General features: G+C 36.1%; 1 protein-coding gene across 3 annotated transcripts in view; it reads left to right on the top strand.

Annotated features, from left to right (window-relative positions):
* AP3S1 (adaptor related protein complex 3 subunit sigma 1) overlaps window positions 1–26,333 on the top strand; it is a 138,588-nt gene that overhangs the window by 5,518 nt on the left and 106,737 nt on the right. For all 3 annotated transcript variants that reach the window (XM_027099777.1, XM_027099782.1, XM_027099769.1), the window contains exons 2-3: window positions 18,768–18,859; window positions 22,207–22,318. In XM_027099777.1, coding sequence (XP_026955578.1) covers window positions 18,768–18,859; window positions 22,207–22,318 — 204 coding nt within the window. The remainder of the gene's footprint in view (window positions 1–18,767; window positions 18,860–22,206; window positions 22,319–26,333) is intronic.

Below are 26,333 nucleotides of genomic sequence, written 5' to 3'. Positions count from 1 at the left end.
CCAAATGCAAGCCCTAGAAGGAACTCTCAGATTGTTCTTTCCTTTTTTTTTTTTTGAATGTATTTACATAAAAAATATAAAGTGTAAGTATGTATAACTTTTTTTCTTTTTAAAAAATCTTTAAGAAAGGTGCATTGGTGTTTACTGATGTCTTTTTTGGCAGCTATTAAGACAACGTGACAGGTGGGATACTTAAACTTATTTTTGTGATGGAGACGTAGTTATCAACAGTTCTAAGTATTAATTAAGGTATTAACACATATTAACATATAGTATTTGACTTTTGTTAACAAGATAATTCAAAATGATTTGATTTCCTTCCATATGCGTTAGGATGCTTTTGGCTAGTAAGTTGGGTTTTATGTAACCTGACTCAAATTTGCTTAAAAAGAACTTTGTTAGCATACAGAATAGGAAGTGCAGACTAGTAGACAAACTACAAAATTATTTGATTCAGCAAATCAATGACTTCATCATAGATCCAGTTTCTTTCTCTTTCTCTGCCCTCCTCTTCACAAAAATTGATGTCCAAAGGCTGATTTCCTCCTTGAAATCAGTTGTAATCAATAAAATGCACAAGGAGAGAGTGATCTGTTCCTGTAATCTTGGGCTGTGTGTTTCCCTTCAGCCTGATTAGTTCTACCCAAGACCAGTAACAGCTTATACGAATGGGGATCCATCCACCCTTGCAGCTGAGGAGGGTGGAAACATGAAGAAAATTGGTATTCTGTTGGAAAGGTGGAAGAGAAGAGTGGATGTGGGTAGGCAAAGAAGTGTCCACTATTCTCTCTTCATTAGCTCACGTTATTTCTTTTGAATAGGTAGTTTTTTCCTCTGTAATTTTAGATTGCTTCTGAGGATGTTACTCTCAGGAATGGTTCTTGATAATGCGTGGTTCTGAACATGTGCCACAAAAGATCTTACTTAGTTCAAGGTATTCCTTACACCAATGGATCATTGAAAAATTCAAATATAATCACAATTTTTCTGGGTAGTATGCTTGAAAACTTGCTTTAAAAAATTAAGTTTAATAAACCTGTTGAAAAGTGTATTGAAAGGAAGAAATAAAATGTTCACGATTACAGTGATTTTTTTTTTTGGTTTGGGGGAAAAGGTTATAAATAGGACAGTGTTATAGTTCATTCCTCTGCCTTTCAGGACTGAGAAAGGTCTTGTATAACGTGGCTGTATTATGTTTCTTTGGTAAAGTTGATTGTTCAATTATTTATTGTTTTAATTTTTAAATAAGTTTCTTTATTGTGATTACATGGAAAATATTTAAGTATTAAGTTAACTGGGGGACTTCTCTGGCAGTGCAGTGGTTAAGACTCCGCGCTGCCAATGCAGGGGTCACAGGTTCGATCCCTGGTTGGAGAACTAAGATCCCGCATGCCACATGGCGTGGCCAAAGAAAAAAAAAGATCACTAGGGACATCCTTGATTTCACCACCCATTGATAACTATTGATAGTGTATTTCTTGTTTATTTTTTCTTAAATTTTTTCTTCCAGAATATTCCGATGAAGAGTATATACCTTTTAGACATTACTAACACAAAGAATGCATTGAAGGTGTTGTTGGATTTATGGAACATTTGTGCCTTTAAGATAACCAAATACCTGGTTAATGTCTGGCTGTTCTATTGTTAAATGTTTAAAAATACAATAGTGTATGTTAATTGCACTTTAATAATTTGCATGTATTTTTTTCTCTGTGTATATCTTTTTTTTTTTCCCCCACATAGTTTAACTTCTGTAAGTAACCTGAGTGTATCAGGGCCCTTCCCTTTTTTGATCCCAAAGGGCAATATTTGCTAATTTTTGTTATAAAGTCAAAGAATTCATCCTTTAACACTTGGAGTTGTCCTTATGCTTTTTGGGGTATGGATTTCTTCACTGCTGCTGCTAAGCCGAGGTGATCCTGAGTTGTAGACCACCTCGAGGAGCCAGTCCCCTTCCAGTTTCTTGTTGTGTAAAACTCTCAAATTAGGATAAATTACACATTCAGCCCTATGAGCCTTCCTCTTACCAAATCCTTTGAACTGCAATATGGATAAACAACTTTATTTACTGAAGGATCAAGCAACGCTCAAGAATACTGCAGTGTAGGAGGAGTAAAGGCCGGTATACTAGCCATCAGGTGTTAAGTTCTTAAGTCTCCAAGGGGAGGCACATATGGACTTAGTCCTTTGAAAGTAGGAGTGGCCTTTTTGGATACTATCTGACCTGTCCATTGCACTCTCTATGCTCTCTTCCTCTGCCCATATTCCTTCAACAGATATCTATTTGTTGTTTGTATGCCCCTGTTCTAAGCACTGCTAATATTGTAATGAGTAAGACTGATGTCCTTCCTGCCCTATGAGTTTACATTCTAGTGATAGGAAATAGGCAATAAACAAATTATGTAACAACTGTGATTAGTCTATAAAAAAAATGAAACAGTGTAGGGGGCTAGAGAATGATGGAGGAGAGGCTATCTTAAATAAAATCATCAAGGAAAGCCTCTTTAAAAACCTGACATTTGAGAAGAGAACTGAATGAGGTGAGGGAATGTTTGAGAACAGCTGAGGAAAGAATGTTTCAGGCAGAAAGAGGTTCAGGATCCCTCACATGGGTCTGAAATTTGTGTTGAGGAATAGCAAGAAGGCAAGTTGAGTGATCACAGGGAGAAGTGGCAAGAGATGCAGTCAGAGAGAAAGACAGGGACAGATCATGCCCATATGCCAAATCACACAGTCTCTTCGAATCTTTCAGTCTGATGACATCATCCCTAACATGCTCTCCACAAGAAGTGGTATTTCTCCTTGAATCCTACTTGTATTTTGCACAATTGAACAATGCCTCTGGCCTCTGCAGGAGAGTCAGTGATGCTCAGTAATGAGACTCTGCTCAATTATTTTCTTCTCTACCTGGTTTGGAGAGGTAGGAGAGCTAACCCAGTAAATGAAGGTAAAAGTGAGTGCTCAATTCTGTGTAACCTCTATACTGATGAGACCAGTGGTCAAGCTGGTTTCGTTTCCTAAGTAACCTGTGAAGTAATACAACTCAAGAAAAAAAGTATTTATTTTTCCCAGACACCTCACAGCCTTGATTATAGATGAGCAAAGTTTATGTGAAGCCACTAAACCACCTCTAATATTGTGCGAAGCATCTACATCTTTCCTGCCTTGCTTCGAGCCTTGTAATTCAAGAATCAGTAGCTGTCAGTCATTGTTCCCTTTGTTACCCAGAAGGAGAGGGCTCTTTATCTGTGTGTCAGACCCACTGAATTGTTTTGATTACTGTGTGCTGTCTAATTAAGTGGGGAAGATTGCTAGTGTATCCCACCACACATATATTCTTCCATTTCCTGTCATCAATATATCTTAGTGTGATTGTTACAAAATAATATTTTTATGGTGCTAAAATATATGTAATGTGAAATTTACCATTTTAGGTAGTATATATAGCTCTGTGGCATTAAGTAAATTCTCAGTGTTGTGTAACCATCACTAACCCTCCATCTTCAGAACTTTTTCATCTTCCCCACTTGAAACTTTGTACACTGTTAAACACTTAACTCCCCATTCTCCCCTTCTCCCAGCCACTGGTAACCACCATTCTCCTTTCTGTCTCAATGAATTTGACTACTCTAGGAATCTCATGAAAGAGGAATTATACAATGTTTGCCCTTTTATGACTGGCTTATTTCACTTAGTATGATGTCTTCAAAAGTTTAACTATGTTGTCGAATGTGTCAAAAGTTTAACTATGTTGTCGAATGTGTCAAAATTTCATTCCTTTTTAAGGCTGAATAATATTCCATTGCATATATGTATGTGCCACACATTGTTTATCCATTTATCTGTTAGTGGATCCTTGGGTTGCTTCCACTTTCTGGCTCTTGTGAATAATGCTGCTATGAACACGGGTCATAGGATACATTTCTCTACTGACTAGTAACATTGAGCATCTTCTCATGTGTTTACTGATCATTTGTATAGCTTCTTTGGAGAAATGTCTGTTTAAGTACTTTGCCCACTTTATAATCTGGCTGTTTGATTTTTTGTTGTTGAGCTGTCCTTTATACATTCTGGATATCAATCCCTTATCAGATATATGATTTGCAAATATTTTCTCCCAATCAGTGGTTTGCTTTTTCACCCAAGGAATGGTATCTGTTTTCAAACGATAGTGTCCTTTGATGCACAAAAGGTTTTAATTTTGGTGAGGTCCAACTTACCTTTTTTTTTTTTCTCCTGTGCTTTTGGTGTTATATCCAGAAAATAATTTTTTAATGACCACATAATAGTTTGTTGTATAGTGTATCATAATTTATTTAACTAGACTTCTACTGTGGACTTTTGTTTTGAAAAATGTTTTTTTAAATGAAGATTGAATAAGAAAATACTTATAAAATCTGATGCATAATAAAGACTCAATACTTTACCTAAATAAATAATAACTTTGATTACTACTTTTATTATTACTACTTCTTTCTAATTCCTATCCTTAGTTGGAAAATTATGTAACTTAGGGACTGTAGAACATTCCAGAGATTGTTCTCAGATACTCTATTTCCTCAAAATGAATTGTAGACCTTGTTTTGGAATGAACTTCCTTCTTATTACAAAATACAAAGTCCTTCAAGATTCTTCCAGAGAAGAGTTTCATTGAGAGATGTTTTAAGGAGAAAGCTAAAAAGCTTGCCCAGCTTTTTTTTTTATTTTAAAGAATTACCTAACATTTAAAAAAAACTTTAAGATATAATTTATAATTCACATACTATAAAATTCACCCCTTGAAAGTGTACAATTCAATGATTTTGTTTTTGGTAATCATGGTTGTGCAACTATCACCATAATCTAAGTTTAGAACATTTTCATCAAACCAAATGAAACCTCATAGCCATTAATAGTCACTCCCCAATCTGTACTCCCCCCAGCCCCTGGCAACCACTGATCTATTTTCTGTGTCTTTAGATTTGCCTATTCTAGACATTTCATATAAATGAAATCATGAAATATGTAGTCTTTTGTGGTTGGCTGCTTTTCACTCAGCATGATGCTTTCAAGATTCCCTCATGTCACAGCACATATCAGTACTGCATTCTTCTTTATGGCCAAGTAATATTCCATTGTATAGATATACCACATTTGTTTATCTCTTTATCAGTTGATGGATGTTTGAATTGTTTCTACTTTTTGGCTACTATGAATAGTGCTGCTGTGAACATTCATGTACAAATTTTTCTGTGAACATATATTTTCACATCTTTTGGGTGTGTATCTAGGAATGGAATTGCTAGGTCATACAGTAACTTTGTTTATTAATTGTTTAAAGAACTACCAGACTGTTCTCCAGACTGTCTATTCCATTTTACATTCCCATCAGCAATGTATGAAGGTTCTAATTTCTCCATATCCTCATTAACTCTTTTTTTAAAAAAATATTTGTTTATTTATTTGGTTGTGCCAGGTCTTTATTGCAGCAGGTGGACTCCTTAGTTGCAGTTTACCGGCTCCTTAGTTGTGGCTTGCCAGCTCCTTAGTTGCAGCATGTGAACTCTTAGTTGCAGCATGCATGTGGGATCTAGTTCCCTGACCAAGGATTGAACCCAGGCCCCCTGCATTGGGAGCACGGAGTCTTCACCACTGCACCACCAGGGAAGTCCCTAATTAACTCTTGTTATTTTATTATATGTCTTTTTGATTCTAACCATCCTGGTGAATGTCAAATGGTATCTCATTGTGATTTTGGTTTGTATTTTCCTAATGACACTGACAGTGAGCATCTTTTCATGTGCTTATTGACTGTTTGCATATCTTTGGAGAAAAGTCTTTTCAAATCCTTAGCTCATTTTTAAGTTGGGTTATATGTCTTTTTGTTATCGAGTTTGTAAGAGTTCTTCATATACTCTGGATGCAAGTACCTTACAGATGTATGATTTGTAAATATTTCTTCCTGTTTTGTTGTTTTCACTTTCCTGCTGATATCATTTGCAGTGCAAAGGTTTTTAATTTTGATGTCGTCCAATTTATGTATTTTTTCCTTTGCCTGTGTTTTTTTGCACATCTAAGAAAGATTTGTCGAATCCAAGGTCATATAGGTTAGTACCTATAATTCCTTCCAAGAGTTTTGTAGTTTTCTTACACTTAGGTCTGTGATCCTTTTTGAGTAAGTTTTGTGCAGGGTGTGAGCTAGGGATTAATGTTATTTTTATGTATGTGGCTATTCAGTTTTCCTAGCACCATTTGTGGAAAAGACTATTCTTTTCCCATTGAATTGTCTAGATACCTTACTCCAACTTTCCTCCCCAAATTTTACTTTGTTTTTGAGTTTTCAGACCTTTCAGCTTCCACCACCGTTCAGGCTTTCTCTTTAAATATTTCAAACTCTTAGTCTATCACCTTCTCAGCTGTTTGTTATTTAAATTAAATAATAAGGTTTTTGCCACTGAAAGTGGGAAACATTTTAGTATGGTAGATGTTAATTTTAGAGTATTAATAATAGCTGTCATTTATTGAGTGCTTTCTTTCTTGTGCTAAGTATTTTTAACACAGTTTTATACATTGTGGGGGAAAATGCCAGAGAGTTCAAAGAAATTTAATGAAATATCTGGGCAAGTGTTAATATAATTTGTTACAGGTGCCCTCTTTCCTGCTTGTTGTTTGGGATTTAAGGGTAGCCCCATGATGACTGTTTGTTCTTTATACACTCAGGCTAAAGTGAAGCCTACTCACATATATCAAGTCTTCAGCCAGACTTCCTACTTGGGAGAGGTCTGGCAAAAAAAACCACTGAATTTTCTTTGCTGGGACCTTCTCTTCTTCATGATTCCTAAATGTTGGAGTGCTCTGAGGCTTAGTTTTCAAACTTCTCTTCCTTTTAGGAAAAAGACAGTCCTCTTCCTTTTGCAAAATTAACTAATTATTATTCCTCATATATGCTGCTCACTTTCTTGATTCCATGCTTTGGCCCAAACTTTTCCTTCTGCCTCCAATATCATGTAACTTCACATTCCCTCTTCTCTGCATTTCTGAATTCTATCTGTTCTTTAAGGCCGTTCCTAGATATCTGTCACTTTTCTTTGAAAATAATCTTGCTGCTGAAAATCATTTGTTCCCCTTCTTATAGAATATTATTTGTGCTGTTCTTATGTCAGGGATTGCCCCCTTTTATTATAAAGACATCTATTTCTTTTTTGAAATATAAAAAAGGCAAGATATAGAACATGAAATAAAAATATTAAGTAGCTATATTCATTTTATTTCTTGCTTTAAGCTCTTTGGGAAAAGAAACTTTCTCTTTCATCTTGGTAATTCTTGATATTCCAACATTCAGTGGAGTGAATGAATGCATTTTTTTTTCTTTTATTGGCTGTATTGGGTCTTCGTTGCTGCTTGCGGGCTTTCTCTAGTTGCGGCGAGCGGGGTCTACTCTTCATTGCGGTGCACGGGCTTCTCATTGTGGTGGCTTCTTTTGTTGCGGAGCACAGGCTCTAGGTGCGCAGGCTTCAGTAGTTGTGGCACACGGGCTCTAGGCACGCAGGCTTCAGTAGTTGTGGCTCACGGGCTTAGTTGCTCCGCGGCATGTGGGATCTTCCCGGACCAGGGCTCGAACTTATGTCCCCTTCATTGGCAGGTGGATTCTTAACCACTACACCACCAGGGAAGCCCGAATGAATGCATTTTAGAAAAAAATTCTTCGTGTTTGGGAGGGAGGGAAGAGGATAATGACATATTTACTGTTCGATTAGAGGAAAGTTGGGTTTTAAAGTTGCCTTTTATGATATATGTGTAGGAACAAGGAAGAAACATAGGAAAAGATAAGGTTTAGTGGGATACTGAATTTTTAAAATTTAATTTTCAGTATGCATTAAGAAGTTTAAAATAATAAAAGTTGTTGCCTTTATGTAACTCTAGTTGTCTTTAGACTGATGTAATCTAGGAGTTGTGACGGACTGAAATGTATGTTTACCTTTGTTATGAAACAGTGTTAGGAAATATGATCAGCCTGAGGCAAGCTCCAGGCTTCTTTATGAAAGCTGTTAAATTAAATTGATTTTTAAAGAAAGGGAAGTTGTCTTATGTAAGCAGAGACTTAATTTGTTTAATCTTAACTTAGACTGGTTATTTGATTAAAATTTCAAGACTTCTTACCAGTATTGATTTTCTTAGTTGAGTATTGCTTGGTATTTTAAGAAAGATGATTCCAGGTAGCAGTCTTGAAGTTAATATGAGAAATTCTTTTCACTGTTAAAATAGTGAAACATAATTAAGGTTTAGCATATTTAACCTGTTATTTGTTTATAAACAATAATATAATGCAAAAAGATAACTTTCCTTAAAACTCCTCCTAAGGCCTTTACACTATCATTAGAATTCTAACAAGGCCTGGAGGTAGATTTTCTAAAGTAAGTCAGTGTTAATCCATGCTTATTATGTGCCAGCTGTTGTTTTTAAGAGCTTTATATATATTAACTCAATCTTCACAACAACTCTGTGAGGTAGATACTGTTATTCTTGCTACAAATGAGGAAAACTCCGGCACAGAGAGGTTAAGTAACTTGCTCAAAGTCACCCAGTTAATATAGACCATAGTCAGGAATAAACCCTGATAGTCTGGTTGCAGAATCCATACTCTCCTCCCTCCCTTTTTTATTTTTAGCTTGCTTATCAAAGTCATACATTAGCATAGGTTAAAGAATATAATAGTTCTATAAGGTTTATAATGAAAAAACAACATGGTCTCATTTCCCCCTTCCCACAGGTACGTACTTTTATTTGATAACTCAATGATTATTACATGTCTCTAAATAACACGCTTGTTTTGTTGCCTGATTTTTCACTTGTGGGCGTGATCTGTTGACTTCTGCTATTGAAAATGATTATTTAGCTCCTTTTCCACCCCTCCCGCCCAGCATCTGTATCCTACCAGTCCTTTCATAGTTACTTCATAATTTTGATTAGATCAGTATTTGGTGTTTACATTAATTTCTTGTGTAAACATCCTCAGCTGAACCATGTTGTAAACTGTGCTTAGTTTTTCCTTTCCTGACATTTCATTTTCCTTGCGGATACAGTCGCCTTTTCCTTTGATCAAGTTTTATTTACTTATCACTAATTCACGTCTTTGCCAGTTGTCTCAGTCATGTACATCTTCTATCAGTTTCATGTTCCTGAAGAAATCCCTCCTGGAATCCTTTGACTAGGTCCAATCTGGACCTGTTTTATGGCAGTCATATTAGGATCTTTGTTATCTTAGGTATTCCTTTTGCCTATTCCTGTGTTGGATCCCTTGTTGCTTGATTTTTTTGGTTTATTACCTTACCATGGTGGAGCTTACAGGAGTTATCCTCCAGTAACTTCTTGAGCAAGGTCATGGGAGGTAGATTTTTTTTGAGATCTTGCATGAAAGAGTATAACTTTACATTGACTGCCTATAGAATTCTTGGTTGGAAATAACTTTTCCTCAGAATTTTGGTGACTTTGCTCTATTACCTTTTAGTTTCCACTATTGTTATCGAAAAGCCTGATGCAATTCTGATTACCTGTTCTTTGTGTATGATCTGTTTTTACTGTCCAGAAAATATGTAGAGTCCTGTTTGTCAGCAATTTCTAAAGTTTCATAGACCCTTGCTATGAGTCTGTTTTCATTAGTTGTGCTGGATCCTTGATGGGCTCTTTAATTCTGGAAGTTCTTGTTTTCTTTCCTTGAAAAATTTCTCAGTTTGCTCTCTGCTCTTTTTGAATCTCCTTTTATTCAGCATTCCTCTGGACTGTTGTCCTACTTTTGTTATCCTTTCTCTTCTATTTTCTGTCTTTCCGCCCTTTGGTCCTATTTTTTGAATGATTTTCTCACTTTATTTTCCATCCTTTCCCCCAAATTTTAAAATTTCTCTGTATATTTTTAATTTACGTGAACTCTTTTAAAAAATTTTCTGAATGTTACTGTTTTGTGTTATGCTGTTCCTGTTTCCTAGTTGGATTATCTTTTCTTATCTCTCTGGTATTAATGATATATACTTAAAATTTTTCTTCTTCCTACTTGGTTTGTTTCCTCTCAGTTGCTTTTCTCCCCTACTTTTGTCCTTAGCTTTTATGTTCGAGCTGTCTTCCGATGTCCACTAATCTTTGGTTGACTTCTGTGTAAAGATAGGGTACTGAAAACTAATTGGAAACGCTGAATCCATGAGTAGAAGTTATCTGTATGAGCTTTACTTGAGACAGTGTGGCTAGGCAGTTTAGCTAGGGTTACAATTGCTGTAACAACAATCCCCCCAGTCTTAGTACCTTAACACAATAAAAGAATATTTCTCACTCAGTATAGTATTGGTGTTTCTGATCAGCTAGAACCTTCTTTGTGGGCATTTATTTGTCATACTTGAGATGATGTTAACGGAACTTCTGCATCTAGTTAACATGGAAGATTGTGCAGGAATTTTTATGAGTGAGGCTTAGATGGTACATTGTTTTCTTTAATTTATTTTATTAATTTATTTTTGGCTGCATTGGGTCTTCATTGCTGCATGTGGGCTTTCTTTAGTTGCAGCGAGCAGGGGCTACTCTTTGTTGTGGTGCGCAGGCTTCTCGTTGCGGTGGCTTCTCTTGTTGCAGAGCACAGGCTCTAGGCACGCGGACTTCAGTAGTTGTGGCATGTGGGCTCAGTAGTTGTGGCTCACGGGCTCTAGAGCACAGGCTCAGTAGTTGTGGCACACGGGCTTAGTTGCTCCGCAGCATGTGGGATCTTCCCGGACCAGGGCTTGAACATGTGTCCCCTGCATTGGCAGGAGGATTCTTAACCACTGCACCATCAGGGAAGCCCCTAGATGGTCTATTTTTTAAAAAAAAAAATTTATATTTTTAAAATTAAAAGAAGTTTTTTTTGAAGTATAGTTGATTTACAATTTTGTGCCAGTCTCTGCTGTACAGTGAAGTGACACAGTTAAACACATGTAGACATTCTTTTTCTTACATTCTTTTCCATTATGGTTTATCACAGGATATTGAATATAGTTCCCTGTGTTATACAGTAGGAGCTTGTTTATCCATTCTATATATAGTAGTTTATATCTGCTAATCCCAAACTCCCAGTACTTCCCTCCCCCACCCACCTCCCCCTTGGCAATCACAGGTCTGTTCTCTATGTCTGTGAAACTGTTTCTGATTTGTAGATAGGTTCATTTGTGCCATACTTTAGATTCTACATATAAGTGATATCATATGGTGATATCATATCATTTGTCTTTCTCTTTCTGACTTCACTTAGTATGATAATCTCTTGTTGCATCCATGTTGCTGCAAATGGCATTATTTTGTTCTTTTTATGGCTGAGTATTTTTCCATTGTGTATATGTACCACATCTTCTTTATCCATTCATCTGTCCATGGACATTTAGGTTGTCTCCATGTTTGGGCTATTGTGAATAGTGCTGCTATAAACATATGGGTGCATGTATCTGTTTGACTTATAGTTTTGTCCAGGTATATGTCCAGGAGTGGGATTGTTGGATCATATGGTAATTCTATTTTTAGTTTACTGAGGAACCTCCGTACTGTTCTCCATAGTGGCTGCACCAGCTTATCAATACATTGGCACCAACACTATAGGAGGGTTCCTCTTTCTCCACACCCTTTGTAGACTTTTTAGTGATGGCCATTCTGACTGGTGTGAGGTGGTACTTCACTATAGTTTTGATTTGCATTTAAAGAAGACATACAGATGACCAGTAGGTACATGGACAGTGTATTTTTAACAACTGGCTCACCTGGGAGGAAAGAACTCTATTTTGTAGTATTGGCTACATGATGTAAGTACTCCATTATGGTCAGTTTCATGCTACCAGCATGATGTAGTGACATCATGTGACTGAATGCAGAAATGGGAAGAGATAACGCACTGTTGTTTTCAATTGTGCCAGCTCTGGTATACCACTGCAACTGCCTACCACATCACATTGTCCAAAACTGAGTTGTATGGCTCCCTTAAATTCAAGGGAGAGTGGAAAATATTCTTGAATTGTGTGCTTGGGAAGTAGAGTTTGGTGAGCAGATAACAGTTTCTGCCGAAGTTGGAACCTCCAATGTCATTAACTTTAGATCTAGGTACAGTTCCTGGAGAAGTTTGTTCCAGGCTTTAGCCTGGAGGCTGACGAAGCCCTAACTGTAGGAATTCTGGAAACTGATTGAAGAAAAGGACTAGGGATTTCAACATCTGGCTTGTTGACATTTTCTTAACCCCCCTGTTTTCAGTATGGCCTGGTATTCACTTATACTGCTGCTCTAACAAATGACCACAAACTCAGTGACTTAAAAACAACACAAATTTGCAGGCATACCTCATTTTATTGCACTTTGCTTTATTGCACTTTACAGATACTGTATTTTTTACAGATTGAAGATTTGTGGCAGCCCTGCCTCAAGCCAAGTCTATTGGCGCCATTTTTTCTAACAGCATTTGCTCACTTGTGCCTCTATGTCGTATTTTGGTAATTCTCGCAATATTTCAAAAGTTTTCATTATTATTATCTTTGTGACAGTGATCTGTGATAGTGATCATTGATGTTACTGTTGTAATTGTTTTGGAATGCCACGAACCACACACACATGAGAGCGAACCAAATGTGTGTGTTCTGACTGCTCCACTCACTAGCCAATCCCCTATCTCTCTCCCACTTCTTGGGCCTCCCTGTTCCCTGAGACACAGCAATATTGAAATTAGACAAGTTAATAATCTGACAGTGGTCTCTAAGTTCAAGTGAAAGGAGGAGTTGCATGTCTTTCACTTTAAATCAAAAGCAAGATATGATTAAGCTTAGTGAGGAAGGCATGTTGAAAGCTAAGGTAGGCTGAAAGCTTAGCCTCTTGCACTGGTTAGCCAAGCTGTGAATGCAAAGGAAAAGTTCTTGAAGGAAATTAAAAGTGCTACTGCAGTGAGCACATGGATGATAAGAAAGTGAAACAGCCTTATTGCTGATGTGAAGAAAGTTTAGTGGTCTGAATAAAAGGTCAAACCAGCCATAACGTTCCCTTAAGCCAAAGCCTAGTCCAGAGCAAGGCACTAACTCTTCAACTCTATATGAAGGCTGAGAGAGGTGAGGATGCTGCAGAAGAAAAGTTTGAAGCTAGCAGAGGTTTAAGGAAAGAAGCCATCTCCATAACATGAAAGTGCAAGTTGAAGCATCAGATGCTGATGTAGAAACTACACTGAGTTATCCCGAAGATCTAACTAAGATAATGAACGGTGACTGTACTAAACAACAGATTTTCAGTGTAGACAAAAGAGCCTTCTGTTGGAAGAAGATGCCATCTAGGACGCGCCTGGCTTCAACGATTCAAAGGATAGGCTGACACTTTTGTTGGGGGCCAATGTAGCTGGTGACTTTGTTGAAGCCAGTGCTCATTTACCACTCCAAAAATCCTAGGGCCCTTAAGAATTATGCTAATATTATGCTAAAATTGTGCTACTCTCCTTGTGTTCTATAAATGGAACAACAAAGCCAGATGACAGCACATCTATTTACAACATGGTCTACTGAATTTATTTTAAGCCCACTGTTAAGACCTACAGTCCAGAAAAAAAAAGATTCCTTTCAAAATATTACTGCTCATTGACAGTGCAGCTGGTTACCCAAGAGCTGTGATGGAGATGTACAGTGAGATTCATGTTATTTTCATGCTTGCTAATACAGTGTCCATTCTGCAGCCCACAGATCAAGGAGTCATTTTGACTTTCAACTCTTCTTCTTTAAGAAATACATTTTGTAAGGCTATAGCTGCCATAGATGGTGATTCCTCTGATGGATCTGAGCAAAGTCAGTTGAAAACCTGGGAAGGACTCACCATTCTAGATGCCAGTAAGAACGTTATGATTCATGAGAAGAGATCATAATATCAACATTCACAGGAGTTTGGAAGAAGTTGATTCCAGCCTTCATGGATGACTTGCAGGGGAGGGATTCAAGGCTTCAGTGGACGAAATAACTGTAGCTGTGGTGGAAATAGCAAGAGAACTAGAATTAGAAGCAGAGCCTGAAGATGTGACTGAATTGCTGCAGTCTCATGATAAAAAACTTGAGTGGATGAGGAGTTGCTTCTTAAGGATGAGCAAAGAAGTGATTTCTTGAGATAGAATCTACTCCTGGTGAGGATTCTGTAAAGATTGTTGTTATGACAACAAAGGACTTGGAATAATTCATAAACTTAGTTGATAAAGTATTTGCAGGGTTTGAGAGGACTGACTCCAATTTTGAAAGAAGTTCTCCTGTGGGTAAAATGCTATCAAGCAGCATTGCATGATTCCTTCTTTATGAAAGGAAGAGTCCATCAACGAGGCAGACTTTACTGTTGTCATATTCTAAGAAATTGGCACAGTCACCCCAACCTTTAGCAGCCACCGTCCTGAGAAGTCAGCAGCCACTGAGGCAAGACCCTCCACCAGCAAAAAGATTATGATTCATGGAAAGCTCAGATGATAGTTAACATTTTTTAACAATAAAGTATTTTTAAATTAAGGTATGTACATTTTTTTACACATAATGCTGTTGCACACTTAGTAGACTACTGTATAGCTTAAACATAACATATACTCACTGGGAAACCAAAATATTCATGTGACTCTCTTTATTATATTTGCTTTATTGTGGTCTAGAACCAAACCTTCAGTATCTCCAAGGTTTGCCTTTATATACATCACATTTTATTTTCTTTACCCATCCGTGGACACCGTTGGACACTTAGGTTGTTCCCATATATTGGTTATTGTGTATAATGTCCTAATGAACATGAGAGTGTTTTTATCTTTTCAAGTTAGTATTTTCATTTTCTTCAGATAAAAACTTGGAAGTGGAATTGCTGGGTCATGTGGTAGTTCTATTTTTAATTTTTTGAGGAACATCCATACTGGTTTTCATAGCAGCTGCACCAATTTACATTCCCACCAACATACACAAGGGTTCCATTTTGTCCACCTCCTCGCCAATACTCATTATTTTTAGCATCTTTATAATAACCATTCTAATAGGTGTGAAGCGATACTTCATTGTGGTTTTAATTTGCATTTCCCTGATGATTAGTGGTGTTGAGCATCTTTTCATGTACCTTTTGGCCATCTGTATGTCTTCCTTGGAAAAATCTCTATTTAGATTTTCTGTCCTAATTGTTTAAATTGGAGTGCTTCTATATTTTTGCTACTGAGTTGTATAAGTTCTTTATATATTTTGGATATTAACCTCTTATCAGGTATACAATTTGCAGATATTTTCTTCCATTCAGCAGGTTACCTATTTGTTGATGGTTTTCTTTGCTATACAGAAACTTTTTAGTTTGATGTATTCCAGGTCTTATATTTTGCCAAGTCATTTTTCTATTGGGATGTTTATCTTTTTCTTACTGGCATTTAAGTGTTCCTTATGTATGCTAGCAACTATTCCTTTGTCAGTTTTTATGTATTACAGATATGTTTGTCATGTTTGTAGCTCTCTTAATTCTTTTTTCTGGTGTCATTTGAGCATTAAAAGTGCTTACTGGGCTTCCCTGGTGGCACAGTGGTTAAGAATCCTCCTGCCAATGCAGGGGGCACGGGTTTGAGCCCTGGTCTGGGAAGATCCCACATGCAGTGGAGCAACTGAAGCCTGCACGCCTAGAGCCCATGCTCCACAACAAGAGAAGCCACCGCAGTGAGAAGCCCATGCACCGCAACAAAGAGTAGCCCACACTTGCCACAACCAGAAAAAAATCCACACGCAGCAACAAATACTCAATGCAGCTAAAAATAAAATAAAATAAATAAATTTAAAAAGTTTAAAAAAAAAGTGCTTAGTTTTGATGTCATCACATTTGCCAACCTTTTCCTTTATGGTTATTGTTATTTGTGTCTTATTTGAAAGTCCAACACTATTACAATGTTATAAAGATATTCTTCTGTATTATATTTTTAAATTTTTGTAGCTTCACCATTGACATTTATTTTTAATCAATCTGGGATTGATTTTTGAGTACGTGAGAGCTAGAAGTTCATTGTATTAGAACAAAAAGAAAAATTTTTATCCTGGCACCATTTATGGAAATGCCCTTCCATCCTTGCTAATCTGCAGTGAGTATTCTGTTTTAAATTAAATAACTATATTTATATGTGGGTGTGTTTCTGGTTCCATCAGTCAATTTCCCTATTTCTGCACCAATATCTTGCCTTAATTACTGTGGCTTTACAACAATTCTTAATCTGGTCAGCAGGTCCTCTTATATTCCACTTGAGAGTGTCTTGTTATTCTAGTCCTCTGATTTCATATGTAAGTCATGAGAGGAGTCATATTTGGAGTCATAATCCAGTTTTCAAGTTCTCCCCCTACACCCTTGTTGGGATTTTGATTAGAATTGCCTTAAGTCTTTGGAGCATTTTGGGGAAATTGAGTATCTTTATAATATTGGATCATTCAATCTATAAGCATTGTACATTTTTTATTTACTTAGGTATTCTTTAATTTTTTCAGTAAAGTTTTACATTTTTCTCTTGCATTTTTAAATTGTTGTTTCCTTTATTCCTAGGCACTGCATGGTTTTTGATGGTATCTTTTTAAAATTATATTTTACAACTCATACTTGCAGAAGGTTAGAATGGCAGTAGAATTTTATATAATATCTTTCTTGGTGTTCTTATTAAAACCTTTTACTAATTACAACACTTCTGTGTAAATTATGTTAGATTTTCTATGTGGAAAACCTTTTCATCTGTGACTGACAGTTTTGTTTCTTCCTTTGAAACTAATCCTTTGAAATTTGTTAATCATTTCCATGATTTTCTTTATAGTTTTATTTTTATCACCCCCAAATTTCTGTCACTACGTAATATTTAGTTTTGCCTGTTTTTGAATTTTATACTAATGGAATGATTACATATCATTCTGGTACTTAACTTTTTTCCCCTGCTGTAGAGTGAATTGTGTACCCCCCAAATTCACATGTTGAAGCCCTAACCCTCAATTTGATGGTGTTTGGGATTGGAACTTTGGGAGATAATTAGGTTTAGATGAGATTATGAGGGTGGGGACCTCATGATGTGATTAGTGCCCTTACCAGAAGAGGTACCAGAGAACCTGTTCTTGCTGTTTTTCCCCATAAGGACATGTAAGGACACAGAGAGAAGGTGGTTGTCTTCCAGCCAAGAAGAGATCACTCACCAGAACCCAACTATGCTGGCACCTCAGTCTTGAACCTTTAGCCTCCAGAATTGTGAGAAAATAAATTTCTGTTAGTTAGACCATCAGTCTATGGTATTTTTTTAATGGCAACTTGAGCTGTGGTAACTCTTTTTTTCCACAATAAACTTTTGAGAATCATTCATATTGATGGGTATAATATACTGATTTAATTTTTACTGCTTATAGGATTCTATTTTATAAGCATACCACGGGGACTTCCCTGTTGGCACGGTGGTTAAGAATCCGCCTGCTAATGCAGGGGACATGGGTTCAAGCCCAGGTCCGGGAAGATCCCACATATCGTGGAGCAACTAAGTCCGTGCACCACAACTACTGAGCCTGCGCTCTAGAGCCCACGAGCCACAACTACGGAAGCCCGCATGCCTAGAGCCCATGCTCCACAACAAGAGAAGCCACCGCAATGAGAAGCCCACGCACCGCAACACTCGCCGCAACTAGAGAAAGCCTGCATGCAGCAACGAAGACCCAGTGCAGCCAAAAATTAATTAGTTAATTTAAAAAAAAGCGTACCATAATTTATATGTCGTTGGACATTTGGGTTGTTTTCAGCTTTTTGTTGTTGTTATGGTGCTTTTATGAACATTCTTCTTTGTGCTTCTTGGTATACAGGTTAAGAATTTATTATATATGTGTAGTTGGCCAATTTTCTATTGTTTTTGACCTTCAAAAACAATGGTTTCACTTGGGTTATCATTGTACCTAGGAGTGAGTGCTGGATTGTAAAACTTTTTGCCCAAGTGGTTATACCACTTACCTTCCCACTGGTAGGATGAGTTTCTTTGACTCCACATCTTTGTCAACATTTGGTAGTGTCATAATTTTACATTTTTGCTAATATGGTACATGTGGAGTTATTTCATTGTTACTTTAACTTGTGTTTCACTTCATTACTAATGAGGTTTACCATCTTTTTATTTGTTTATGGACCATCATATTTTCTTTCCTGTGAAATTCTTGTTCATGATTTTGCCCAGTTTTCTATTGCAGTGTTTGAGAAGCTGACTCTTTTTTACTGGGATATGAATTGCTTGGTGAATTTAATAAATATTAGTGAATCAATTCTTAGTTTTAGGCAGCGCTTATATAAAAATGAGTAAGATGGATAGACTCTTACTTCAATTTGCATTTAAACTTACTTAATTGGAAGCTCCAAACTTCTGTACTTTCTTCCATTAAAATATAGATTAGCTACGTGAATTATTTATAACTTCATCTCTTTATTTCAATTTACTCATTTGTAAAACAACGGGCTTTGACTAGTTAATATCTAGTGTCCCTTTTACTAGTGTCTATAATTCATGTGTCTGATATTTTTCTTGTTGGTTTCTGAAGCTGAGAAATAAGTTTTAGTGAAGTGGTAAACTATATAAAGTGCTGATTTTTTGTTTTGTTTTTAATTTAGAAATGTTGGGTTTTGTTTCTTTTAAGGTATGATAGGTTAGTTCTCCAAGGACTGCGCTCTTAGATGAATTTCCCAGACAGATACTACTACCTTTTATTTTTTTAATTCTTATAATGCTGTTAAACCTAGAAATTAGATCCTAACATATATGAATTATTCTTTCTCAGAGTGAAGATACACAACAGCAAATCATCAGGGAGACATTCCATTTGGTATCTAAGAGAGATGAAAATGTTTGTAATTTCCTAGAAGGAGGATTGTAAGTAAAGCATTTCATGGACATTTCTAATCTTTGACTATATGAATAAAATATATACTGTTTAATCGTTTTATCTTAAAATTTCCTAATTTGATTAATTGGATTGGGGGAATTAACTACCATTTATCTTAACTATAAATCTAACTTAAATAATTTTTTGAAGATATTTAATCTTTTTCTTTTAAAAATTTATAAAGGCATTTTATATAAAGGTAATACATTCATATGGCAAAAATTCAAACATTACATGGAAGTATAAATTGTAGACCAAGTCTTCCTCCTCCAGCTTTAGTCCTTCTTCCCAGTTTCTTGTGTATCCTTCTAGAAAATTAATTTTGCACTAACATATAAAAGTATAACCTTAAAAATTTTTACTTACGGGATCACACATGTATGCTGGTTTTCGTATTGCTTGTTTGCACTTATACTTTGAAAAACTCTGCATATAAACCCATCTAAAGCAAACTCATTCTTTTTAATGGCTACAGACTACTCCTTAGGGTGAATGGACCTGTTTTCCTAAGAATTTAGATAGCACCCTTTATTTTATATTATGAGCAATTCTGACGTCTGCTTTTCAAATATATGTGTGTGTCTAGATAGACAGATTCGAATTCAGCTAAGACTTTTCTATTTTTAAAATGAATAAATAAAAATTGCTTATGATTAGTTTGCCAACTATTGTAAATAGTTTTAAATTAATGGGTTTCATGAAAATAATTTGTTCTCATATAGTTTCATAAACATTCCTTCCCGTGTTTATATGTTTAATTTCTTAACAAGATATTTCCTCAGTGACAATTCAAAAACTAAACTTTAGCTGAACCTCATTATGAATAATCAGAGATTAGTCTGAGAAACCTACACTTTTCTGTATTTTTAAGGTGTATGATGCATATTATGGAAAACAGTTTTCATAATACAGAATTCATTCTTACCTGACTATAAATTACTTTTTATCATGTAGAAAGTTTACTTGCATTTCTTGAAAGGTTATATCATACTGCTCTTAAATTTGCAAATACACATCTATGATTTGTAAATTTTGCTGTTAACTCGAGGCCTCCAATTTAATAGTTGAGACAGATGTACTTGCTTTCTGTTTTTGTATTTTAATTGTACTTTACTTATCTCTCTTAAACTGTAGTTGAGTTGTGTTTGCCATTACCATCGTTTTCCTTTATCTCAGCTCCTTAATCTTCTAACCTCATAGGAAATTAATCACCCAGCACAGCGCAAGAAATTGATTGGTCTAACCAGGGCACTGTTTGAACTAGGAAGTATGACTTGAGTTTGTAATTATTCTTTTCCAACCTTACAAAAAGTAGAAAGCAAATATTGCATCAGAGATGAGGCTACACATCTGGTTTAGTCCTAGTTTTGTTACTAACAAGCTGGTTTTCTTGGTTAGGTCACTTAAATTCTTTGTACCTCAGTTTTCTCTTCTTATGTTAAATAAGATATTTGGACTAAGGATTTCTAAAATTCTGTAGCTTTTATGTCGTGTATTGCGTTCTATACGAGAATTTGTATCAGTATTGTACTATAGTATAAAGATGAAATTATAACAAAACGTGTACTCATATTAATATTTTGTTTTCTTTTAATAACTTTAATTGCCTTTTTTTAATTTGCGGTATGCGGGCCTCTCACTGCTGTGGCCTCTCCTGTTGTGGAGCACAGGCTCCGGACACGCAGGCTCAGCAGCCATGGCTCACGGGCCTAGCCGCTACGCGGCATGTGGGATCTTCCCGGACCGGGGCACGAACCCGTGTCCCTGCATCAGCAGGAGGACTCTCAACCACTGCGCCACCAGGGAAGCCCTAATTGCCATTTTGAAACTTACAGTTTTCAAAAATTTGGTCTTCTTTTAAAGCAGATCCAAACAAAAATTTAAGATAATCACTAAATTGCAGATTCAGGATGAAGTAAAGTCTGCTGTTGCTGCTTTTGTCCCTTTTAAGGAACAGTTGCAGTGATAGTCTATAAATACAACTCAGAGAATCTTTAAAGTGCTTGTACATATTTTTAAATTGCATACCTTTTCTAGATAGTAGGAGTTTTTAATTCTTGTCAAAGATCATTTTCACTTTTGGTATTAGAGGATATAAAGTAATAAAAAATAATGAGTGTGTATGTAGAGAAGTTGTTTCTACAAAACTTGTGAATTTAGTATTACTTTTATTGAGTGACAAATAGGGACTTCCCTGGCAGTCCAGTGGTTAAGACTCCATGCTTCCACGGCCGGGGGCATGGGTTTGATCCCTGATTGGGAACTAAGATCCCGCATGCTGCCCAGCGCAGCCAAAAAAAAAAAAAAAAAAAAGAAATAGGTGTTATTTTCCTTTGTCTTGTTTGAATGTTCAGTTAGCTCTGATTACACTTAGCCTTGATTTTTTTATGTTTCATTAGTGTTAAAGGGTCTTTTGAGAAGGTGAATGAATTGTTGTAAACTTAACTATGGAACAGTTAAACTGTATTTAGAAAAATAAAAGGTGTTTGTAATGATCCCTGAATTATTATTTTTAAAATGCTGAAATTCCAGTCAACATAAATAAAAATATTTGGCAAAAGGATTGAGTATCTCTTAGCTCAGTTTTCTTGCATTTATATTCCAAAACAAAATGTGTTTTTGGAGAAGATCTTGATGGTAAATATGTCCAAAACTTAAGAAGAAATGTCATTTTTTTTTCCTAGTTGATAATCAGTGTTAAGCTGTGTAACTTACTGTGACCTATGGAGTTAAATCTAGTAAGCTCTTAAAAATGCCCTATGATCTCATTTCTGCCTACTTCTCTGACCTAATTGCTTACTAATCTTTCATTGATCGCAGGCCTTCTTTTTCTTTCTTGAACACAGATATTTCGTTCTTGATGAAATTGCCTTTTTATTAGTTTACCTTTGCCTGAAATGCTCTTCTCTAAATTTTTTCATGGCACGTTCCTTATCATTAGATCTCAGCCTAAACATCAACTCTTTTAACACCCAACAGGAAGTAGCAAACCCATCAATGTGGCATCATCCTCTTTTGATTCTCTAAGTAGTCCCTTCCACTCTGATAATATTTTCTTTGTTTGTTTATTGCTCCTTACCCACTCTCAGTACCTGGCACATAGTAAGTACTCAGTAAATAATTGAATGAATGAATGAACTAATATTAAGCATCGGCATCTTTTACTTGACTTCTCTGAAGAAAACAACCATCTAGTTCACTTGAATGCTGTGTCATTAAATGTTACCTTTCTTTTTGTAGAAGGTTTTAAACAAATTGTCAGTTTTCTTGAACTAATGAAAATGTTTTTTATTTTGTAGCTATAACATTCCAATTGTTTTGTTTTGTCATTTAGATTAATTGGAGGATCTGACAACAAACTGATTTATAGACATTATGCAACATTATATTTTGTCTTCTGTGTGGATTCTTCAGAAAGTGAACTTGGCATTTTAGATCTAATTCAAGTAAGTTAACACTTGCCTCTTACTGTATTAAACAACAATTTTGGCATTTCAATTTTTTAAAACTTCTGTGTTCTAAATTTTCTAAAATGATGTTTTGTTTGGTAAGAAATAAGTGTTCCATAGTAGATGTTGGGTGGATAAAAGAGGGATGAGGGATGTAGCACAGAGTCATTTAATCTAATTAAGACTAACTGCAACTAATTTCCTCATGCCCTTTTTTCCTGTTCATGTAAGTCACACAAAAACCCCAACACTCATAGGTCTTTTACCATATGTATCCAGATCTAACCCCCAAACTCACCCCTTTCTGTCTCCTGAAAATCTTTCATAATGGCCCTGGAACTCAAGGTCAGTCATCAGCAAATTTCTCCTTATCTTCAACCTCTTCTGTTAATATTATCTTCACCTTTTTGCTGTAGGTTAAATCTGGCTTCCCTGATGAAACTACCTGCCACCCTTGCAAGCAGTAGCAGTCTTCTCTTTCGCTTTCTTCATACCATTGAGTCTGGAGGGTGTTCTCTTTGCTTCTCATTACATTTTCCAGACCTTTTTCTCTTCTAAAACATCTCCAGACTTTATCTCATGTTCTCAAACTATACCTACTTCTACCAATCCGGTTGCAGTAATCTCTCATTCCCACTCCCTATTCATTGGAGATTTTGTCAAAAACTTTCAGTGGTCTGAGATTTTACTCTACCTGCAAGCTAACAAGTTTAACTATCACAGTTTCATGGATGCTGACAGAAGATGGGAGATTTCGGGGCCAGAAACAAAGGACTTTATTTCTGACAGCCAAAGCAGTAGTCAAAGTGACAGCATTTGCTTACACTGGTTACTCAAGTTCCAGTTCCTAAAGTGTGACTTGATAAGGTGCAGGTAAGACCTGCACACACAGTAGATTGAGTTATAGGAGAGGAAGCCCAAGCTTAGTGAACTGGAATCTTTTATAATGGACACAAAGCATATCTGCCCATGTCCTGGAGGAAGAGAATATCTTCCAAGCAAAGTATAGATAAACTTACCCTTTGCTTTGGAGGGAAACACTATCTATTTTCCAGGGCTGTTGGCTATACGAGCTTGCTTGAAAAGATAATCCACAATAAAGGCAGTCAGTACCTCTGTTCACATGGTGTGCAGGAATGGAACACCTATGGAGAATTGTCTCCTAACAGATTTTAGTTCTTAGTTCACTGACATTCACTCCAGTACTACTTGTGTTATAATTCTTGGTTATTTCAACGTTCATGTGGATAGTTCATTCAGTACACTGGTATCTTCAAACTGGAATTCCTCTTCAATGAATTTTGCCCATTACCCCACTTCACTGTTCATTTCTAGACCATGTCTTTATCCAGACTTAAGTCCCTCCATCATCTTAATTTCACAGTTTCCACTCTCTGCTACCATCTCTTATCTTTTCTTATCACAATTACTGTTACTCCAACAGTTCTTTGAGCCCATTGGGACCTTCAGTCCCTTTTTTTGTTGGTTTTTTTTTGAGGATAAAAATTTTTATTGACAGTTTTCTAGGTATAGTTGTACATTTTTGAACTGTTCAATGTTTATTAATAGATAAATGGCAGCTTTAGAAAAATAGACATGTTTATATCCAGAATCCTGTATTCTCTTCCTGTGTTCCTTATATCTTTTCAGTGTGTCTTTGGGACTTTCTGTCTTTTAAATCTATCTTCTCACTGTCCCTGATCCTCCTGATGTCTTACTCTCCTTGCCCAGCTTAAACCCCATGGTCAATCATGATAATCATAGGCTTGTATATACTCAGCTCTTTGCCTGAATCCACACATCTGAACATACGTAGAGAAAAAAAAGACAACCATACATGCTGGCCTCACTTTAAATTCATGATATCTGACCTCAGTGATTCCTTAATGCTACCCAGTAATCACATTATATTTCCCTGGTCATTTCACTCTCCCACACTCCTAGACAACTGCTGATACATTCTCCTCCCCTCTCAAACCTGTAGCACTTCTAACATGTAGCTTCCAAGTTCACTAGGCAATCAGAAGGGAACTTCTACAGACTCTGTTATCTGTGTCCTTGTACTCTCTTCTATAAGAGATGAATGAACTTTGCTCTTAGCTAAGGCCAACTCACCCACTTATATACTAGTTTACTTCTTCCTCATTGCTCTAGCATTTTTCTCTCTTCAGTATCATTTTTTCCTCTCTTCTAGATCATTCCCACTAGTCTATAATATGTTAACATATTCTTCCATCTTAAAAAAAAAAAAATTCTGTCCCTACTTCCTTCTCCAGCCACTGCCTCATTTCTTTCCCTCTCTTTATAGCAAAACACTTTCTGTATGCAATGTCTCAAATTTTTCTTCTCCCATTCTTTCCTGAACACATTCTAATCAGGTTTTTCAGCTTTACTGTTGCTGAATCCAAAGGTTCTCATCAGTCCTCCTTTATTTGATTAAGATTGTTTATTACTCTCTTCTTCATGAAATATCTTCTTCACTTGGCTTCTAGGATACCTGGTTTGCATCCTACTACTTTAGTTGCTTCATTTTAGTTTCTTGATCTCCCTTATGTCTTCTTCTTTGGCAAATCCTGTTGATTATGCAGAATCCACTTACTGCTCTCTGCACTGCCTCCACATGGGTCCACGCCACCATCAGCTCTTGCCTGGACTATGTCAGTAGTTTTCTGACTGGTCTTCCTGCTTCCACTGTCCTTTCCTTTTTGTCTTTTCTCAGTAAAACAGCCGGAGTGATACTATTCAAATATGTTACATTTTATACTTTTCCATTTTGAGTTCTTCAACGGCTTCCCGTCTCACTAAGAGTAAAAGCCAAATTCCTTACAAATGACCCATGAGGCCTCACATGATCTGACTCCCCTTGCCGAACCCTACTACTTATCTTACTTCATTTTCTACTCTTTTCCCCTTTGCTCCATCGACACTGGCCTCCTTGTTCCTCAGATATACCAGCATGCTTTTACCTCAGAGCCTTTGTACTTGCTGATCTTTCTACCTGGATTGTTCTCCCCTCATCGATTATTATTTTGATGCTGTTGCTGGTCTTAATGGTTATGATAGCATGGTTGTTATATCTTAGAAGGGAATTATATGGGGAGTTGTCAAAAAACAAATATCCTACATCATATCTGAAGTAAATTCTATCATGTATTTGTGGAAAATGGAAACTATGTCTTGTGTTTTGCAAAAGTTTTTAGCCATTATTATTTGAAATGTTGGTAATTTGTCTTGATATTAAATAAGATACAGAAAGAAGAATTTCAGGAGGATTTTCTTATTGTCCCGTTTCTAACGTAGGCTTGAACAGTTTTTATAAGAAGATCCCATTGAGTTATTACATGTTGATCTATCATGTCACAAAAAAAGAAACTTTCTGTAATTTACCTTACAAGGATGAATTCTGTCACTACCTTGAACATGTTGGAAGTTCTGTAGTTGCTGTCTTTCCCCGGTGGTTATTACAGATCATTAAATACTTAAGAGGGAGTGCTGAGCATGCATAAGTCAGGCACTTTAAAAACATTGGTTGAGTGAACAAAGATGGAAGGGAGTAGCTTATTGTTTCTGCTTCTGTTTCATGAAACAGCTATTCAGAGTTTACTTAGAACTGGTTTTCTTACTTTGTCCATCCTCTAGTTTTGAGAAATATAATAAAAGTGGAAGATTATAAATCAAGAGAGTTTAGACCAAAGCCTCTTGGTTTTGTATTTTCTTTAGGGAATGGGTCAAGAAAACTTAGTAAACATCAACATGTGATAACTAAACACAGTTTCATTTGTTTTTTTTTGAATGTTTGTATTTTACTTTTATTTACATTTCTAGAACTGTTTAAAATACAGAAAAACACAAAGGATAAAACAATAAATACCTATATTCCTATCATCCAGAATTAAAACTTTTTAAAAACTTCTTTTGAATTTTTTTTATTTTTGAATTTTATCATTTTGGTTTTTTGAACATTAAAAATGATATAATTCAAATGATCATTAGAAGCTTATATTTTTATGCA

This window comes from Aethalodelphis obliquidens, unplaced genomic scaffold (genome assembly GCF_003676395.1).
Source record: "Aethalodelphis obliquidens isolate GAN/ISIS:26980383/991018 unplaced genomic scaffold, ASM367639v1 scaffold4, whole genome shotgun sequence".
NCBI lineage: Eukaryota > Metazoa > Chordata > Mammalia > Artiodactyla > Delphinidae > Aethalodelphis > Aethalodelphis obliquidens.
The sequence above is the reverse complement of the archived record's forward strand: the minus strand, read 5'-3'. Positions and strand labels throughout refer to the sequence as shown.